At 38.8% G+C, this 22,027-nt stretch overlaps 2 protein-coding genes across 4 annotated transcripts in view; both read right to left on the bottom strand.

The window, feature by feature from the left end:
• ZDHHC2 (zinc finger DHHC-type palmitoyltransferase 2) overlaps positions 1-1,784 on the bottom strand; it is a 37,611-nt gene extending 35,827 nt beyond the window's left edge. Inside the window, exon 1 of one of the 2 annotated variants that reach the window (XM_064652794.1) lies at positions 1,570-1,783. In XM_064652794.1, coding sequence (XP_064508864.1) covers positions 1,570-1,741 — 172 coding nt within the window. In that variant the 5' untranslated portion in view covers positions 1,742-1,783. Of the gene's footprint in view, positions 1-1,569 lie in introns of both variants that reach the window. The other variant, XM_064652795.1, reaches the window with a different exon arrangement.
• Positions 1,785-10,023: 8,239 nt separating this feature from the next.
• MICU3 (mitochondrial calcium uptake family member 3) overlaps positions 10,024-22,027 on the bottom strand; it is a 54,383-nt gene continuing 42,379 nt past the window's right edge. Inside the window, exons 13-15 of one of the 2 annotated variants that reach the window (XM_064652780.1) lie at positions 21,684-21,841; positions 18,655-18,729; positions 10,024-12,412 (exon numbers count right to left, since the gene is read on the bottom strand). In XM_064652780.1, coding sequence (XP_064508850.1) covers positions 18,661-18,729; positions 21,684-21,841 — 227 coding nt within the window. In that variant the 3' untranslated portion in view covers positions 10,024-12,412; positions 18,655-18,660. The remainder of the gene's footprint in view (positions 12,413-18,654; positions 18,730-21,683; positions 21,842-22,027) is intronic. The other variant, XM_064652779.1, reaches the window with a different exon arrangement.

Genomic DNA, 22,027 nt, shown 5'->3' on the forward strand with positions numbered 1-22,027 from the left:
TAAGCTAAAACCCAATCTTCCTCTGTTATACAGAATTACGCAGTAGAAAAAATACAGTTGATCACTGAAACAAGCCCAAAACAAGCCTCCTGTACCTACTACAGGGCTGCATACGCTAGGACAAATGTTAACTACAGAGCAACTTTCCCCTTAAATATCCTCTCCCTCCTCATGCCGGCTAACAGCTCCTCTCTCCAGGCTCACTCAGTCAACTTCTCCCAGAGCCCTGCAGACAATTCACCTCCTTGCACTGGAGGCAGACACTGCATTCCTCCTCTCAGGCACAGCAACTCTAGCAGAAGAGTGGTGCTCAGAACTAACAGATTTGACTATCATTAAGGGAAAAAAAAAAGATGCAAAAAGCCCACCTCCAATATAGGAACCACACCAAGTCTTCATACTTCCCTCCAAAACAGAGGCACTAGGCCTGGCAATCATTTTTCACTTAGTCCCTCAACTGCTCAGCCAAGCATCTATAGGAAAAAAATCCTATCAATCTTCTATATACAATAAAAAAAATAAAATCAAAATTACGTACCAGACTGCTGAGATTTTCAAGATGAATAGTTGAAGACTTACAACTCATATTCCTTTATGCCATTACTGTAACACTGTTAGTGAAACATCAGTATACCACACACTAGCCCCTAAAATTAAAAGATTCAATTGTTTTCTACAAGACACACTATAAGAGAAGTCAAAATCAAAAAAAAAACCAACCCCAAACCCAGAAACCAAGGGAGCCTGGCAAGCTGGTCGTTTAATAAAGCCCTCTGGCTTGGCTACTCAAATTTACACAAATACTCATATCACACTCAGTCTTCAGTATGTGACTAATGATTTGCCTGACGCTGAGGAACAGGTGCCAAGGTGCATGGTCAGGATGACTTCCGAATGTCATGCAGGCTTCTGATGCCAAAGAAGGGACCAAGTAGTTGTGACAGCCGGGCATTTTCTAGATGACTGAAGAGTGGCACGGGGCGACTCGCAGATTTCCTGTTACCTGTTCCTGCTTCCACGCCGGCTGACAAACGGCCCTCACGCGCTACATGTATGTGTATGTATGTGCACTGTGTGTCTGTGTACAGGCTGTCACGCCGAAAGGACGGCGAACTCTGCTCAGCCACCCGCATGGTCAGACCCCGCTTCCCATGTCCGGGGTTGAGACCAGTCACCCGCTGCGCACTCCACGGAGGGAAACTCGCGCCCGTGAAAAGCCCCGTGCGACTGGATCCCTCCTCGCGTGGGATAACCAGGCGCTACCAGGTCGCGGAAAGAACCAGGCGGGGTGGATGCCCCTCGTCCGAGCGGCCGGGACGCGAGGGGGTCCAGCCCGGCCCGGCCCGGCCCGGCCCGTTGCCAGCCCCAGCCCCAATCCCAGCCCCTGCCCCGGTCCTGGCCCGGCCCGGCCCGCGGGCGTGGCGGCGGCAGCACCCGGGGGCGGCCCCAGCACCGACACCCCACAGACGCCGCTGCAGCCCGCGTCCGTCCCGCCGGCTGCGCTCCTCCGGCAGGGGTGGCGGCGCCCATCCCCGTCCCGCCGTGCCCCCCGCCCGCCGCGGCACTCACGCAGGCAGAGCTGGGTGACATAGGCGTAGTAGGACCAGCAGAGGATGCTGGAGATGAAGAGCACCGGCACCCAGTAGAGCAGCCGCTGGCAGCGCCGCCGCACGCCGCCCCAAGCGCCCGGCGCCCCAGCTGCCGGCGGCGGCGGCGGGGCCGCCATCTTCCCGCACCGCATCCCGGCCGCTCGCTCCGGGGGCCCGGGCCCCGGCCGAGCTCCCCGCCGGAGCCCGCCCCGGCCCCTCCCTCCCCGCCAGGGCCGCTCCGCCCACCGCCCGCTCGCCCGCCGCTCCCCCCGGCCCGGGCAGGGCGGCAGGAAAGAGCCGCCTGGGAGCCCACAGCGTCCCGTCGGCGTCCGGTTGGTTCCGCCGGGCTGGGGGCACGGCCGAGAAGTTGGGACAGGGCGCAGAGCGGCCCCGCCCGGTCAGGGCGCGGGTCGTGCCCGCAGCGGCCGCCACGTGTAGGGACACTGGGTCGGGTAGTGCCCCGTGCCCGGAGCAGCATCCCTGGGCTTTATTCGCCTCGGAAACAGGGATGGCGACACTTCACCGCGCCCTGCAAACGCTTTAAAACACCTGGTTAGGAAAAGCACTGCCTCGTTTGAAATAACGTTTCAAACTATTGTACAATGAAAAACAAGTGCTGCGGGCTGCGGTGCCATGGCAAGCAACAGGCTGTGCGAGGCCGAGGTGACCAGACCCGCTCTTGGCGGCTGCTTGGCCGAGGGAAGGTAGCGTAGGGTTGTGCTGACTCACTCTGCCCCGAAAAGACTTTACTTTCTGGCCATCGTAATGAAGCGCTCGTGAGGTGTCACAATAAACTCAGCCGGCGTTGCAGTATGTGCTCCCGAATTGTTGCTGAATTATGACTGCAAAATTGAAAATACCAAGCACGGGCCGTAGTGTTTCTGCAGTCTGCTAGAACCTTTCAGAGCATCGGCAGCGCAGTAGGTAGGAAGGAGCGGGTTGATTAAAATGTGTTTTGAAAAAAGGCTTGTCTAATATCTCACACGGGAGACTACACATGAAGCTAAGTAATCACAATCTGGAAGGCATTCAACTACTATTGATTTAGGAACAGGCTACGAGAGAGGAAAATAATATTAGAGAAAATATGACAAACCCAATAGTAGGTGCACTGTCAGGTTTCAGAGTATGAAATGGAGTAGGTAGAACGTTTGTTGAAGAGACAGAAGTTGACCGTACGGCTGCAGTTTTTTTTATAGGATGAAAAATTATGCACCCCTCATTATTGTAAGATCAAGCAGAGAAATTTCAGTTAGCCACAGTGAACTGAATGAATGGCCAATGCAGGATGATGTATCAAGAGGAATAACACATATCCCATGGCAGTAAATTATCTTTGCCTATTCAAGAGAAAGACTTGTATATCATTGTGAAGGGCTCAGTGAAACCATCTCCTCAATGTATAGTTATTACAGTAGAGAAAAGGATGAAATATGCCATCAAAAGACTGGAATATAATAATTTAAGAAAAGATTCTGCATAATGGGAATTACGTATTTTACATTAAAAAGGTAAAGATTTAGTGAATGTTGTTAAAAACATACATTTGATATTCCTGCATATTATATTTCACAAAACAAGAGCAAAGGGAGCAAAACCAACATGACACAGACAATAAAAGCACTTTATTTTACTTTAATTATGCAAGTCATCACTTAGACCAGCATTTTAATAGAGCATTTAAAGTATTTGACTTTACTATGTTTTAATGCAAACATCCATGGTTATTCAAAACAGATTTTAAAAGCATAAGGAATAAGGTTACCAGTGCCTGAAGCACACCCAATGCTTTAATGGCAAAAGTTAAAAGAAATGAAGGCAATTTAATTAATTTGATGGCTTTTTGAACTCATTTGGAAATACATGACAGTGACCTCTCTCAGGTACCAAGGATAATGCATCTATTGTGTTGTGTGTTTGCATGGAGACGTGGCTGCACCATGAGAAGTTCACAGCTGGATATGTGAAGTAGGTTTTGCATCGTTCCTGGGGGCTGTGAAAGACTTCTTCCTATAAACACTTTTAAAATGCTGTATATGATATGGGGCTTATTAACAACAACACATGCCAGGGAAACAGTAAAAATTAGAGAAAACTTTATAACATAATTTATTCATTGAAGTCATAGTTATTATACAAAATTATGCATATAGAAAGGTGGCAGTCTGCCAGAGGTGATGTGTTACAAAGACCTTAAATTATAATTTATCATAAAATTTCTGGTCAGGGGCCTTTTATTACCCCTTCATGAAAATGGGCTTGTGTAGTCCAGCTTTCTAAATTTTCCATGGCCACTACCACCCTCTGCTCTCTACTCAGATTTCACTATAATCAGAATTTTCCTATTTAGTATGCTATTAATTACATGAATAATAATTATTATAGCATATGCTTTACCAGAGCTCCAAAATCATGGTCATTCTGGTTTAAAATTAGCCCGTCCAGCGAAATAAACAGGCAAACCTCATGTTAATTTAGGTGGGACAAAAAACCCTGCCTTGACTGATAATGCCAATTACTTTGGAGCATCCTTTGGTCAGAGCTGTAAAGAATCACCCGTCCTTGTGTTTTCATCCCAGGGATGTGGGCTCTCTAGCTCTCCTTCATGGCCACAGTTACTTTCTATTCCCTCCATGACTCTCATCACTCATGGGTGATGACCATGAGAGACCCTTTCTTCTGTGCCTTTCCTCCTCTTCCTCCCTCTGTGGTATGATCTACAGACATTTTAGGTAGCAGCAGAACAACTCAAGAGCAAGCATATTCAAAGGAGAATTTGTACTATGGCAGAAGTAAATACTGGCATAATCTAAACCCATTAGGTGTTAATAGACGAGTTTCCCAAATTACTGTACTTGGGCTGCTTCTCTCTATAATGAGAGAGGTTACTTGGGGAACAGTTTATTGCTGCTTGTATGAAAATGTTCACAAGGAAAAGACAGAGGAAATGAAGGTAATTTTCTTGTCAGGAGCTGGGCTGAAGGTAGCTGGTGTTTAAGGAGGCAACTTGAGTGTTTGGCAAATTGAAACAAAACGTTCTTATCACAAGTGGTAGTACCACTCAGCTTTTCTCCTCAGGCAAGGTATATGCAAGGTACTGCTGGTGGATTTTTTGTTTTAAATGTGTCTCTCCTGGAATACATTTGGAAATTTCTAACATTACCATGTCTGACTATTTCCTGTATCCAGTTGTGTGACCTCGGTAGCATGAAGGGATGTTAGAGGAAGGGGCTGCCACACACAGCTCTGGGGCCGAGCATCCTCTTCCTTGCTGGAGCCCAGCCCAGGCACCCAGTGTCTCCTCCCTGGTGAAGGTGGCTGCTGCTTTCCTGCCCAACCACCAGCAACTTCAACAGTGCCTACGCACTGGACTTGCACAAGTGCCAACAGCCAAGTTCCTTTCTCCCCTTTGGCTGTCAGGGCTGAGTTTCACTAGTGAAAGCACACACACCCCTTGTGCAGCTGATCTTGCTGAAACAAGCAGCTTCCTGCTCCACATACCCTTGTCAATGAGTCTGGCTGACCAGGGCTCTCTGCTGTTGTCTATTGGGAGTGTTGTTCGGTTGCGTTTGTTCATCTATATGCTTGGCTTCCCCCCTTCTTTGTCTTCTCACTTGACAAGGTCCTTGGTCAGATGACATTAACAAAGCAGGTGCTCTCTCCTTCCATATGCTCCGACAGGTGGATTCCAGCTGGGCTCAGATACAGAAGGGGAGGGGTGGGAACTGTGCCTCTTTCTGAAGGAAGGCAGTCCTAACTAGAAACTACTCCTTTGCAAGTCTAGGGGGCTTCTCTGCCTTGTTGAACCATCTTTAAATAAAGAATTACATTGTTCCAATTGCAGACACTAAAAGTTCTTTGACACTTACAGTCAGGTGATGCTGCATTCCTACACTGCTTACTGTGTATAGATAGTTAAGGGAATTTTGGTGCATTTAAGAAGTAAGAAACTACTAGTAGTAGTTAGTAAGTTGTCTATCTAGAGCAAACAGTAGTAGAAGGTTTGTATATGTCTAATGAAATTACACAGACATCTTGAATGTATTTTATTAAGATGTGATAAACAGTTCCTGACAATCAATCTTATAAAGTAATGGCAGCAAAATGGAAGGAAATTTAAAGGGAGGATATTTAACACATAACAGAGAAAAATTATCTGTTAATGATAATTTAGCACAGTGAGTCTCTTCAGAGCACAGTTTTATCCCTGTTTGAAAGGTTATAAAACTTCAAAACAGTACAAATAAGAAAGTAAAATGGGCCACAAAAGAAATGTGATTATGAAAATTAACAGTCTTCTCCTTAATGTGTACGTGAATTGAATACCACAGTACTGCAGTAAGAGAGCATCTGTAGCTGGAAACACCATATGTTTATCTAGCTCATTACATTTTGACTATAAAATTACACTGAATTCTTAAGACTACCATTGCAACAACTGAGTGTGGAAAATAAAGACTTCACATTATTAGATAATTAATTTTAAGATGTCACAGGTTTACTGTGCTAGAACAGTTTGAAAATCACAGAATCACAGAATATTCTGAGTTTGAAGGGACCCACAATGATCATCTAAGTCCAACTCCTGGTCCTGCACAGGACAGCCCCAAGAATCACACCATGTGCCTGAAAGCATTGTCCAAATGCTTCTGGAACTCTGTGTGTTAGCAATAAAGCATGATTCATTTTATAAACTCATAATAGCTTTTTTAAAGTTCAGTATTTCTTTCATTATTTGGTCTATTTCAAAAATCCCAGACTAAGTACATGCAGAATACAGTGACTGATAAGCACACACACAAAATGTTCTTAATTTAAGATGTATTTATCAGACTAGCCACTTATAGTTCATAGAATCTTAACATGTCATCCCCTATGTAAGCAATCTGATATGGTGGAATACTTTCTCCCCCACCACATCCTGTGTATTCAGTGGAGCAGCAAGAGGAGGAGGGACAGTAGGACAGAAGTATACATATTTGCTCCTACACAATACACAGAGCAGCACCTAGAAGCAGGAATACACACAGACAGACATACACGCACAAGGCACTAATTAGGTGAACCAGCAGCTTTACAGGGATGCTCTCTGGCCTTCAAGACAGCGGCTGTTCTGCTTGCTTATCTCCAGAATGTTTGGGTGTTGGACCACACTTACCACACAAAGGAAAAGAAATCCCTCTGCAACACCTCTGGCATAAGATGTCACCTAGAAAATGTATGTTGCATCTCAGCTGGAGTCAGGTACTGTCTGTGTATAGTTTGTGGCTCCTGGCTACATGAAAACAGGCAGCTCAAGTACCCTCCCCAGTGTCAGTCCAGCTGTCAAATGTATTTTAATTGAAAGACTGGCCCAGATGTATTCAACTTCTTGCTCTCCCTTCATCTGAGCTCGGTACTCAATTATTTGCAACTGTTTGGATACCCAAGCCTAACTGTTGTCATATGATTTTTTTTTGTTTGGTGGTGTTGTGGTGGTTTGTTTTGGGTTTTTTTTGTTTTGTTCCAAGTAATGAAGTCCCTCCTCAAATGTCTTGATTGCTGCCTCTGGATTGATACAATACTATATTTGTCAGAGTCTGCCTTCAAGGAAGTTTTTTGAAGTCCTATTTGGGGTTATTACTCACCTACTCTTCTGTCACTTTCAGCAGTAGTGCATTGTGGCAATTTGTGCATTGTTTTTTTCTCAGATGCACCCATCTGTGAATTTTCATTCCCCTGCTGCTTCCCCTTTTGTCACTTAAGGTGGGAAATACAGGATAAAGCTAAACCAGCTCCAATCAGTACTAGTTCTGGTGCAATGGAGATCTGTACAGTCGCCCAAGGAGGTCTCTGCTTAGGCAAAAATCAAAATCCCTGTAGTGGAAAACCCCTCAAGAGCTGTATGTAAGAAACCTTATCTCATGCGGTGTGCACCAATCCAGTGCTTTCTGCCATTTGGAATAGAAGTTAAGTGACTTAATGGTTGACTCCAAAAGTAAACATCTAAATTTAAAACTATCAGTCTGACAACCTCCTTTTTTCATTTTAGATAGGCTCATTTAAACCTGCTTCTACAGCTAATGCCCCGAAATGCCGTGACAGACCTAAGCCACTCTGTGCCTTGGTCATACATCTAGGTTTGGCCATTCTTCACGGATAAAATTCCTGCCTAAGTTCAAGCTTTCTGTTGCTGGGGATCCTCAGAATATGTCTGCATAAAATGCAGCAACAGCCATAATTTCTTTCTTTCCACTTCCCATGGAAATTTTTTAACTGCCAGTAATTTGTCCACTCTCTTTTTGAAATGATACGAAAAAGGATGCAAGGTTCACAGCATCAGAGAAAGTAAATGCTCCAGCAGCCTCTGAGGGCATCTGACCAAAACATCAGGGACTTTTGGATTCCAGTCCCTGCTCCTTGTACTGGGTTTTGTCACACAGTTTCCAACTGCAAGGGCATATTCGCTTTACAAGCTGTTTTATTTCTGGCAAGACATATATTTGGATTGCAACTGCCACATCTCTCTGAATCCTGACTGCCACTATCCTGCCCTTCATCTCTGCTCCAAGCAATGTACGTCTGTCCTCTCTCACATGCTGTCCCCAGCACTCTTGTAACAGGGAGTTGTTCTCATAGGATCATATCTGTGTGTATGTTTGCACGGGTTTTTTTGGCTGTGTCACTTTCTAACTGAGCCCTCTCCCCTCACATGCTAATGGCCACTAAAGAAAGCACATGAGAATGCACAGCTCCCAGGAACAACATCTTACAATGGCTCTGTACTCAGTACTGGCTGGTTAACTAGTTTAGTTTGTGGATTTAAAACAGTCTGAGGTATTTCTGGATCTTGTGCAATTCCCTGCACCTATTTTTTGGAAAGCCCAGGTGACTAACTTCCGACTCAGTGTTTTACTGCAGAGATTTGAATATCTAAAAGTTTATTTTATAGCACTGCTTTTGAATCTAGGTTGTAGCTTCTGAATCAAGGTTAGAGTTAAAAAAATCCCAGGAGTGATATGTTGCTGTTACAATGAATATTTATATATACAAATTAGGTATTTTAATAAAAAAAATTCAAGTGGGTACTAGTATTTTTATGGAATTCTACTAGCTAATAATAATGCTCCTCTGTGGGAGGAATTTATAAGTCAAACTAGTGGTGAAAATTAACATTACCCATTCAAGATTAAAGCACACCTCATGTATTTAATTGTGTGCGTAAGAAAAAGAATGCAATCTATGCAAGGGCATTACCTGCTGACAGGTTCAGAGTGCCAAATACTTTCATGGATTTTCAGATATAGGGAATACTACTGTACCTTAAGACCTCACACATATTAGAAAATATTCATATTAGTTTTGGCTTGATTTTAAGGGGATTTCAGACTTTGTATTGCTAAAAATTAGTTTCAGATTCATTTTTGAATAGTGAGCTCTTAGTCTGATTCCTTTCCTTCTGCAACTATTAGTCTGGGGTTCTTTTGCTAGAAACTGTCTTGAAAATATCCTCAGTGGGACAAGAAAGCAAGACACATCATAAGGTAAAGAATATCACATGATGTCAAATGAAAAAGAAAAATTTCTCTATAATTTTTTCCCCTTTTATTGGAATGCATTTGTATGCTGATATTTAGGTGGAAGAGATCAAATAACTATAGAAACTAGGCAGTATTACCAACAAAATTCTGCCAATTACTGTTCAATAGCGTTTCTTTTCCTTTGGGCTGACAGCTTTCTTTGTCATACAACACGACAATCTGCAGTGGTAGTAGTTTGTATCAAATTACTGCCAAAATGTGCAAGGAGGGAAACTGCCACTGTAATCTTAAATATCAGAAGATTAACAGGAAGGAGCTTGTAGTACAGGGTATTCTGCCAGGAACTAGGAATTCATCAGAACAGGCAAGAGTTAGTATCACAAAGCTACCCAAAGCTGCAGGTTTACTAGTTCCCATTTTATCCCAGCTGGTCTGGGCATCTGTGGGCAGTTCCTAAAGCATCCTTTAAATATTCACTTACACTATTACAGTTTTCTTAACTTACGTTGGAGAACAAGAGCTGGTTTTTAAAAAAGCCCTAATTTACACAACTTTTCACATGGTTTCATGGCAGCATACACATTTTCTCTGCTGCCAGGAATTTGGCAGATTTTGAATAATTTATGAACTTATTGAGCACAGTGACTGCAGCCTATCCGAGGGGTGCCTCTATAGCAGATGGCATCTGCTGTTACCCTGCCTTGTTATCACCTGTCCTTGCATTCCAGCTCTTTTATACAGAATTCTGTGGCAGAAAAGCAAAGCTATCACAAGATATGACCAAAAGAAGAAAACAAGTCTATTTTTTTGTGATGGTGAGATGCTCTAATTCAAAGTGCTTACACATTCATGTTACCAAAAAAAAAGATTATTTTACAACAAAAGAATTTTAATGAAATACACTGCAAAGAAAATTAGTTTCAAGTGCATTTATTTTGAAATATTATATGTATATATTCATATTTATATTAAATAACATTATTAAACATGAGGAAAAATATTCTTAAAAACTAATCTGACACTTTCACATTCTAGTTTATATTACGTGACTACAATTATGAAATACATAGAAAAAAGCCAAAATTGTCTCAAGCCAGCCATAAATGCAAAGTGCACTATTGCCTAGGGCAGTGGAGGATCAAAATGATGATGGTACTGCTGCTTCCTCCAAGGGAAGGATCACTGTGAGTGGGCAGTAGTGAATGAAAAGGAAAGATGGGAGTCCCTTCAATGACTCCCTGGCATTTCTTCCCTTTTTTTTGTCCTTCATCACTGAAGAAGCAAACTGGGTTTTTTACATGCTGACAAGAAGCAGTGAGACAGTTCTGCCTACCAAGACAATACACTGAATACAGGTGATTCCCTACATGATCACACAGGGATTGCAGCTTATCTGTGTTCTGCTGTGTCAATTCAAGAACCTTTATCCCAATTTATTTGATTTTTTTCTTGTTGTCAGTAGTTTAAAGACACCAAGGTTGAAATTTTCCAAGTTTTTATCACGAAATATTAACTAAACTATCAATAGTTTTCTAAACTGACTTTTTGTTTTTAGCCAACACCTAGCACACTTTTTTCTAGACTTCCCAGTGTGGAATTTCTTAATAAAAAAACTTACTTCTTATTTTGTTTTGATTTTTTTACCAGAGATGAATCTTGCTATAAATTAAACATTTCTAAACTTAGGTGCACTTACACAAATGCTACTTATTCACATGTGATATAAGATGGTATTTGAGCAACATGTGCACTGAATAAAATTTTTAAAAGTCTGCTTTCACATATTTGGGGTAACTAGATATTTAAAACTATTATTTTGGTTCTGTTTTGATTGTCTGACTACCAAATATTTGCCTTTCTGATAACAATTTATTGACATTTGTTTTAGTGTGTGTGTGTGTATGTACTCAGCTAGAAAGATTTCGAGGCACAGATTGTTCCAGGACAGATACAGACTTATTCAATGTTCAATGAACCTTTTCAAGAAGGGTATAAAAATATGTGTTCTTCTTTGTTTGAGCTTAATTCATACCACCTGACAATAATCTTGAAAAGGAGTAAGGAAAAATGCTGCTGCTGAATAGAAAACAAGAAATTTACAGAATATGAAAAACAAATATAACAGTGTCCATACCACTGTTTCAGTAACATTTAAACCTAGAGGGCATGACAGGTTGTAGTGGCTACTGATGGCCTGTATTCTCCATAACCTTTATACAGCCTAATTTATGTCTGATGTTTCATGTGTGATATTCAATTAATATTACTTAATGAGTGTTTTTCTGTACTGCTGCATGCATTCATGTTTTGTTTTGCTCTTCTGTTTGACACAAACACGAGTTATTTGTTTTCAGATACTGCATTCCAGAGTAGCAAATTAGACAACCATAATTTCTACTCAGTGCCTCTTCATAAAAAGTGCACTATTCACAAGAAATACAAGAAGTTTTACTCTACTGGAAACATATCAGTGTATGGCAATAAAATTTATAATAAATATTACAAAGTGTGTGTTACTTAACATTAATTTGAACATTTTGACTTTTCTTTGACATACTGCTTGTAAGACATCTTAAAATCCCTACTATTTTTCAAAAGGATAAATTAATAAACATAATAATAAGACTTGGAGAATTTGAACGTTATAGTTCATACAGTACTTTTCCTAGGTAAATACCTATCATTCACATTATAACCATAACAGCTTTACTCTTTTTAAAATTACAGCTTCTAAGAGTTTAATTTGTCCATTCAACTCATACATAATTGTTATGCTACTTAATGCATTCTCATTTTCAGTTTAGCACAAACTTTCAGTAGTGCTCTTCTGAAAGCAAATTCACAGTCTAAGCTGATGGAGGGATTTCTCTTCATTGCCAAAACATTTTCCTACCCAGGCATAAAACTTTTTTTTTTAATGACAAACTTATCTCAAAATAATAAAAAAAAATATTCAAAAGATGTTCTTAAAAAAAAGACTTCTGCCACTCAGGTAATAGTTCATCATTTAAATAAAATACATACTGAAAAGCAGTTTTAAGAGTTGGTGATCACTACACTAAGTGGAAAAGAAGTCCTGTATTTTCTACTGCAGCTGGAAGATTCACAATTCACCTGGGTTAGTTTGTTCTTCATTAGGAATTCATAGGAATAAATATTTCTAGCCAGTGCAGATAATTCTTCTTCCTTCCTTTATCTCAGCATATCTTGTCTCCGAAATTGCTTCCACAGATCTCTGAGATGTTCACTGGTTACAGTCATCACACAAGAGTAATATTCCTTCCAACCATACTTTGGAGTCTCCTGTGAAAAGTGAAAAACATACAATTGAAAAAAAGATATCATTCACTAAATTCTTTAATTCTACATTATATTTTACTCAGATTCATACACACTAGATAGATGTTTTAATATTAAAATAATGAAAGATCAAATTTACTTCTGTAAAATGAGGGTTATAAATCCATACACAGGTTCAGTATTCAAAATGCATCCTCACCTCACAGCACACAGCATTCAACAGATAGCCTATTTATATTAAAAGCTGCAGGAAAGGATTTGCTCTTTATTCAGGTATGTCCTGCTCCCTCTCTAGTTTTGTTTCTTGCTTGTGTTGACACTGTACTAAAAAGTTCACTTATGACACCAAACAAAAAGCACAGAAAATTACTAATGTTCATTAAACGGAGGCATCAGGAAAAGCCAAATACAATATAGGCAGATGACGTGAAAGCTTCTCTATACTAGGTTACCTTAATCCTAAAGTGCACTGTAGTTCAGCAACATGAATAAGTGCCCATTGAATGGAGAAGAATACTGGCCAAGGGCTAGCCTGGGAGGTTCAATAGACTCTATGCTATCTGTAATTATTACTGGATCTTATTATTTCTTCCACTGTTCCTAACTTCACAAGCCTTTTTTGAAAGCAGGTGTAGAAAGATGGAGAGGTACTAAGTATTAGAGCAACTGGGGAAAGAAGCTAAGGGACAAACAGGAATTATAATTGCTATAGGGAAGTAAAAAACATTTACAAGTAATTTTAATTTCTAAGATGATTTACAATTTAAGTACAGTATCTGGAGGCAAGTGGTTACAGTATCACGGTGTCACGGTTTAACTGGGTAGGCAGCTGAACATCACTCCCCCCACTCTGGAGAGAAAATCAGAAAAAAAAACCAACAAGCCCCTAAAATTCATTGGCTAAGATAAAGACAGTTTAACAGAAAAGGGAAAAAAGAATTCAAATATATGAAACAAGTGATGCACAAAGCAGTTGCTCACCACCAACCAACGTCCATCCAGTTCCTGAGCAGCAGCCCCCACCCAGCTTTCCTCCCAGTTTATTTGCTGAGCATGACACCACTTGGTGTGGAATATCCCTTAGGCCAGTTGGGGTCAGCTGTTCCAACTCCTTGTGCACCCCCAGCCTCCTCACTGGGGTGTAGAGGACCCCAGGAAAAGCTGAGAAGTCCTTGACTTAGTGTAAGCACTGCTCAGTAGCAACTACATCATCACTGTGTCACTGACATTATTCTCATCCTGAATTCAAAACACAGCACAGTACCAGGTACTAAGAAGAAAATTAACTGTCTCTTAGCCAAAACCATGACACAAGATTAGAGATTGTCCAATACCTTGTTTTGGTTGAAACGAGTGAAGCTGTTAAAAATATTGCAACATTGCAGTACATTAAAATCAACCATTAGACAGTGAAGCCTATATCCATTTATTCTTCTCAGTCATCTTTTTAATTAAAAACCATAGAATTTTATAGAGAAGTTGTAAATATTCAGAAAACAATCTAATCCACAGTAGTATATAATCCAGACTTTAAATGAAATATTAGAAACAATACTTACATGAATGCATAATTTATAGTTGAAATTTATAGTCAATCTCATGAAAAAATGCATTACTTGTAAATTGCACTGCATTATTTAACAAAAGCACGTTCAATTGATTAACTCGTGCTTTAAGGTACACATTTTTTATTTTATGAAACAAGTTCAGAGAAATGTTCATGAAAGTCATTAAAAGAAATGCTGAAATACACTGACTGTTTAGATGAACAGTGTCATTTCTAATGTATGCACCATTCTTGCATCTACCCTCAGTGTACCAAATCCACAGAAAAAACATTTTGTTCACATACTCCGCAGTGCTTTCATATTTCACTAGAACATTCTCCTCCCACTGTATCCAGGTATGTTTTTCTAGTCAGGTTTAGACTCAAAAGCCCACGTTCTGTAACCTTCAATTACTTTTGTAACATAAGTCAGTAAGGTGTGTCTTAGCACACGCTTCTCACTTTCTCTACTTTAGAGAAGAGGTAAGCAAAAGTCTCTTCAAGTAGTAAGCAACAACCTCTTTTAGTTTTTTTTAATCTTACAACAGATATATTCAACTGCTATGTACTGGGATAGTATAGAAATTAAAAGCTTTAAAAATATTAGCTACATGACAAATTTAATCTCACTTGACAGAATGAAGTGTTTACAGAAGATAACAATTTATAGTTGAAACATAGCTAGAAATGAGATTCTGAATCCATGCTTCAGTCTTTCGTGGCTTTCTCAAAATGAAATTTCCTTCCTCGGTCAGTCCCAAGGCACTATTTTCAGCTATTAACTATTACTTCCTAAAAACCTTAAATCAGAAATTTTGAAACCCCACAACATTCAGAACATCTAGAAATCAGTTCTTTCAAAGCAAAATGTCTTAAGATTCTCAGGAAATTACTGGTATATAGAACTTAATTTCTAGATTTACATCTGTGACACGTTATAGTTACTTTCAATACTTTAGAAGTCAATAAAATCAGAATTTGGCTTAAATATCTATCACAGCTACTGACCATGCAAATAGTTTGGCAAACAGTACTTTTGGATGGACTTGAATCCCTTCTTAAATTGGCTTCTAGCATCCCTTTTCAGAAATTAACTTTGAAAGGGCTTTGTTAGAAATTTCCTTTATATCCTTCTATAAGATTCGAAGCAGAGTTCTCCTCTATGCTCTGTTAGGTAGCTCTCTCCTAACATGTTTTTTTCAGTTCTCCCTGCGGTGTATGCAAAGGAGTACCTGCCAATGCTGTGTCAGGCTCTTTGCCCTGCAGGGACCACACACAGCTTGTTACAGGTTTCCCAAGGACAGACTATCATTATTTATTATAAGGGTGCAACATTCTTTACAATGTGGAGTAAATGGCATTAGTGCATTTTAAAGATACGTGATGTACAGCAGAATGTGCTTTATCCCTTTTCAAGGTGTAGATTCAAAGTAGGGTATAATCTGTAGTCTGTGTGCCAAGTATCTTAATCTCCTTCATCAGTTCTACATTTACCATAGGAAGTATATCAAAGCACAATGATCTGTACTTTTATATTTAGAATGAAGTAAAATTAATAGTAGTTGTACTGCATCTAACTTCGGGATGTAGTTGCAGACGATTTTTGTATTTCATGTATATTTATGTGCTTCTTTGTACATCAGACTGAAATTAAATTAACCACTGAAACTGTTCAATTTCAAATCTCCAATGATTCCATCTTTATTATTTATAAACTAAATGGAAAAAAATAATTTTTAGAGTTATGTAAATCCACTTTCACTCCACAATGTATGGCAAAGACAGAACTATCTCTGTTTTCCATGGTAACTCTTGCCAAATCACTTCACATGCTTTGGCTAAGGCTTCCATTTCCATTAACTGGCACTTGCAACAACTTTAGTAAAAGTTTACAAAAAATCTAAAAGAGTTATGGAATGTTTCGCACAAAAAGGAACTCTGAACAGCCAACAACTGGTTATGTCACTGTAACGGCTGGACTTGATAATCTCAGAGGTCTTTTCTGACCTTAACAATTCTGTGATTCTATGATTTTAATTCATGATGAGACAAGAAGCAGTTGCTCAAGTGAAGAGCAGTACCAAACTAATGTGTCAGCAGGAAACAGGGAATTTTATAAATATAAGGCTTACACTGCATTCTTCAGTGCACAGGCAACAAATATTTGATACAGACGTTTTCAAGAAAGCTTGGGTACAAGAAGAATTTTCATTAATAGCATCCAGAAGCTCCAGCTGGGAAGAAGAGCAGGGTAAATAACCAGAGGCTTCTACACTATGTCAGTGAGGTTGCCTTTAACCAAGTCCATGCCCTGAGAACTAACTTGGTTTCTCTGTCTCTCAGTGTGTAGTGCAGACATACTATTATTCAACTTTAAATTTTTTCTTGAGAATGACTTTATACAGACTGAACAACATCTCCCTTTCTCCACTGTATATTTTTTCCCCAGCTTACATCATCTCAGCCTATAGATTTATTGCCTGAATTCAGATCTGATAAGGTATTGGTGTATGTAAACTTGATGCTTTTACAACCTTTCAGTCACCAAGATAATTTTATTAGGTTTGATGATTAGGTACTGGATTCCTTTGCGTCACTGCCTTTTTTCCCACTGGGTCACATACCCTTCACTGCTATTATTAGGCATGCATCATGACTGTATAGCATTTTGCCAGTTTCCTGTAAGAGCTGTTCTGTATCTTGAAAAGTTTACAGTTTAAACAATACGTGACATGCAACTGCAATATCGGTTTTGTCAAAAAGACAAAAAGTACTACTAAAACCCATTTTTAAAAATACATGGGAAAAGAAGGAAGGAAGCTTTGAGAGTCAAAAGTTTCAAAGATATGATCTTTAATTTACATAAAATTAATTTAAAGCCATGACCTTCCTCTCATGTGACTAGCAACTTGGATTACTAAAATATTGTTTCAACTATTTCATTAGTCATTTACACTTCCCATTAATAAGGTGGAGAAACCAGATTTTTTTTTATTAAGATCAAATTTCCTGTTCTGCCCCTCACATATTAGAACAAATGCTTCAGTATTTGGGTTATACTCAAAAGGAAGTATAATTTTAAAAGTGTTAACAGATAATCAAAATAATAATAATAAAATAATTTTATGGATGCTGAATGTTACATGTACAAGAACATATACAAATCAAACAGAACTCATCTTCTTTCTAGGAGGACAAACCATCTCTGTAAGCCTGGACATACCCCAAGCCATCTCTACTGCTGAATTTCAGAGAAACGGCCTGTTCAAAAGATGTGACACACTTCACTGAAAAAAAGTGGTCTGAAAAGTTCCAAAGAACACAGTTCATGATACATGACATGTCGTGCCACAGGAAAGGTCAATAGTTTAGAAATATTTCCTCTCCCTTGTCTATCTCGCACAGGGGTCTACAAAGGAAAAGCACTACTGGGACTGGAGAGCTGATGGGCTACCAGTCTGGGTAAACAGACCCCACCTCTCATCCTTAAACACTTAGATTTTACACTGTTGCTGGAAGCCAGCCATCAACACAGATAAACAGGATCCAAGACGCTTTGCTTTGCTTTCATGACATGCTATCTCAGAGTTAGGGAAGAAAGATGGAAACCAGAGGCCCAGCACACTGAGTGGCATACAAGTGGTCAGAGAGGCATATGACAGAAAAGGATAGGATTCAGAAGGTCAGAGGCTGATATGATAATATATGGAGCCATCTGAAGATGGTTATTGAACATAAAAGCTTAATATTACACCTCAGAATTAAAAACAGCAGGGGAATGACCGTCAAACCCTCCTGGCTCAGAAGCACATGAGATGTGCTGGCTACTGCACAGGGTCCACTGACACCCGACCACTGACCATGGGGCCTTGTTTGTCATGGTGTACATCTCTTTGCTCCTCCCCTCTGTAAAATAATACATCTGAGAACTAACAGCCTTCATAGCAACAACTGCAAACTCTTTAAATGTAAATAGGAAAAAACTTTAAATCACAAAGAAAAAAACTTTTGCTTTATGTAAGAAGGGAAATGTCTACTAACACACAGTGTCTGCTGTGTCTGCTGTGTCCACTGCGTGACAAATAGTTTCACGATTTGGCTACAGAATATGCACACCCCAGTTTTTACACTGAAACCCACAGCACAATCTAATTGTAAGAATGGACATTCATGTAGTGCATACATGGAAACAGTCATGGTGATTGTGTGTGGACACAGTGCTGATTTTTGAAAATTGCTGGTATAGCATTAATCAAGCCAAAAATAATTATTGCTTTCAAAAGTCTAACAGTATAAATTGAAGTAGAACCAAGTTACTAACAGTCAGAAAAATCTACATCTACAATCTTCATTGGTAAATCCTTATTAACTTTAGGTACCTGGGAAATTACTTGAAAAGAAGTAACAGGACAGACAGAAAACAGCAACAGAAACTATGAAAGAATACTCATTTCAAACACAGTACAAAATTGGAGCTGGCTTACAAAAAAGTGACAGTGTGAGTCAGTCATTACCAACTCCAGCATAAAATTCTATTGCTTCATTCAAAAACACAACGTAATGCTTTGAGCTACCACACTGCTTGCAGTCAGATAACCTTTTCCTGAGTTTTTGAACAGGAAACAAAGCAGTGACAGCTAAACACTCAGCCATTCTTGCAAGCATGCCAGCACACTCAGATTGGGTGGCTAACACATACCGTCATTTATCTGCTATAGAGTTCCTTCCTCACGCAGGATTTGAAAGTGGTATACCTCTGTATAGGTTTGTAGCCCTGTGGAGCAGAAGATGGAGAAGTGCGCAGATGCAGACAACATGTGAAGGCAGCCAGAGGTAAGCATAAGACAATGGTATCATGAAAATACAAAAAAATGGCTTTAAGTGACAAAGAGCTAAGAAATACAGTACAGTATGTGTTATGCAGAACATTTATCATTTACTCATTAAGTTCCAAGTCTTTCAGTTTAAAAATGGAATTTATAAAGGAAAGGGAATATTCTTATATATTTTTAAATTAATAATAAAAAAAGGAAATAACTAATTTAATTAAATATTAAGCAAAAATAAAGTTTTTCATGTCTGTACATTTTAGTAAGTTTACGGCAGTACTCTGAATGACCACCTGATGGCAGCTTAACATATGAATTGGTTTCAAACTACTAAAACCAAAACGAGGTTTCGGGTTATGCTACTAAATTGCAGAAAGAGAGAAATGTCATTTGATAAACTCTTTAAGACATTTACTTTTCCAAAAACGTATTTAAATTTATATTAAAATGCAAATTTATTATGTTCCTATAAGAAGTAGCACTTGATCCTCCTCAAGTTTGTAGTGTCATGGCTAAGCTTTTAAATACATCAGATTTGGTAGGTTCTGACTGATGTTTCAGAGCTCCATTTTCATTGGACTTGTGTAACTCTTTGCTCTTTAATATGTTTGCTTTAGTCTGACTACATAACCACAAAATGCTCTTTTCTAAAATATATGGTCCTGGTACCAAACTCTGTTATGCCCTCAAGATTCTGGGCAAATATTTTAGCAAAACAACTTTTTAAAATGTTGAATTGCTAAGTATAAGATGTTAATTGTAAAATCATACTTCAAATCATAGGCCTAGCTGAAACTGTAATTTTTGGACGTTTTTAGAGTGATAATCAGACACTACACTGATTTGGATAGACATTAATTGTGGGATACTTTACATTAAAATTGGGCATTTGTACTTCGTAAACAGCTTCATATTTCTCATGGCAAAGATTTCTATGCTGCTACAAAATACTGCATAAGCAGAAGCTGTTATGATCTTTTATCTGTATAATGGAACTGACCGAATCTTCATACAGATGGAAAACACAGTTATTGACAAAGAAGAGGTTAGTGATTTATTAGTTTTGATTTAGCACCAAGACAACATTTGTGCCTCCACATTGCAGGAGCAAGAGGACAAATTTTTACTTGTTATGGACACACTAAATACTGTTTCACTTTTAATGTACAAACAACAGGAAGCAATCAATGACCTTCCACCAATTTGTTCTGTGAAAAAGGTTCTTACGTGTTTTCTACTTTTCATTCTAAACCAAGACTGGAGTGGGTAGCAGGTGTTTATTAAACTGAAAAAGCAAATTTCTACAGAATTTTTACTACTACCTACTCTTGGAAAAATCAGGTTTGTGTGACACTTGAGAAAACTTACTGGAAATTGTAATTCCTCGATTTGGTACAGTAATTGTCTTGGAATACTACTGATTAATGAAGAGAATGCATTTAACACAATTAGAGGACCAAATCATGATCATCTCCTATGCAATCTGGGAGGTATTTAGTATCTTATTAAAATTAGACATGTAATTTATGAAAGACTGTTATTCTTCTGAATGTCCTTGGCTATTCTTTATAGTTCTTTTACAGTCCATGGGAATATTTTATGGAGGTCTAGGGAAAAGAAAGATACATACATGAGACAGAATAGTGCTGGATGATACAGATTTTTTAGGATTATATGTGATTTCTGTCATGCTTTTTGTGAAATAGAAACATGTAATACTAAAATTACTTAGTAAGCAGACCATTTTCTGGTTAAATAACCATACACTGCACACTTACAATTAGTAAACAATTAAAACATATAGCCAAACATCTTAAAACGATTAGGAAACAATCATCATTCCCACACCATAATAAAAGGAACTGAGGACCAACAAGGAAATAAGTTTGTTACAAATGCAGTGGTTGTTATCCACATTTTATGTTCGATCATAATATTACAGAAATAACAAGTAAACTATTAAACTCAACACCACTTCACAAAAAGTTCTAACATTATATTTAGGAAGCTAACTAAAATAACTAAAATTACATCACAGAAATAACATACTGAAATGTGAATCTAAGAACCATAATGCAGCTTAAGATTTATGTCTTAAGTGATAAGGTTGTCAGTAAGAACACCATTTTATGTTTAGTTAAAAATGTTAACCCCATTATATATATAAAAAAAGGCTTTTGTTGATCATACCCTAATTAAAAAATTTTCTGCTACTATAACATTCCCCTGGCACTATATCAAACCTGAAGAGGGCAGCAAGGCCTACATGTTCACCATTGTTCCCTATGTAAATTTTCTGCAAGTAATTTCCTGCCCTCTAGCTTAATATAATTGAATGTATTATATGCAAGGTTTAATTATCAAAAGCAACTCTGAACTAGAATACAACATTGTTCAGCACCACTTCACTGATTCTTTATTTGAAAATTAAAACTATCTTCTGCTGCAACTCTTTCCAACTGTCATTACCAACACTTGCTATTTTATATGTTTTAGAATAGCCAGTGTTTGACCTTTAACTAAACTGTGTGAGCTTGAGAGAGGCAAATTCTCTTTGCAGGCAACCCAGACATAATAGATACCCTTGTTAAAATTCTTAATGCTAATCTATTGATCACACAATACGGAAGAAATGACAGTGTGCAGAGGATTTCTCATCTACGATTTGGTTTGGTAAAGGTACGTTATGTCCTCTATGTATTGCTTTCTAACAAAAAAAAAAAAAAAGAAATCAAGAATTTGGGAAAGTTTTTATCTTACAGACTGCTTCAGTATTTCTATAAAACATATGTCTTTAAACACATGCACTGCTGGTTTAAAACCTACATGTGCTACAGATGCTAAAGTAGTGGTAAGTAGTAAAGTCAACTAAGGTAAATATAAAAATTAGAATCCTTACCCTAAACCCTCGATTGAGTCTGTCTTTCATAATCCCGATAAATTCTTTATAACTCAGCTGGTCATCTCTGTCGACATCAAAAATCTTGAACACTGTGTTCACCAAATGTGGTGAAAGCTTCACACCTGTGGCTACATACACAGCACGTTTGAATTCATCTGTGTAAGGAGAACAACAGAAAAAAAATTAAAAACCCATTAAGTTAATGGTATTTTGTGGACAACATACTGTGAAATACAAGTAAACTTTTGAGTTCTCACGTTTAAACACCAAAAAAACAAGAAAATGTGAAAATCGGGATTGAATTTCACAGTTCTAAATCAAGTAGTTCTAAACTGATACAA

This window comes from Pseudopipra pipra, chromosome 4 (assembly GCF_036250125.1).
Source record: "Pseudopipra pipra isolate bDixPip1 chromosome 4, bDixPip1.hap1, whole genome shotgun sequence".
Lineage (NCBI taxonomy): Eukaryota > Metazoa > Chordata > Aves > Passeriformes > Pipridae > Pseudopipra > Pseudopipra pipra.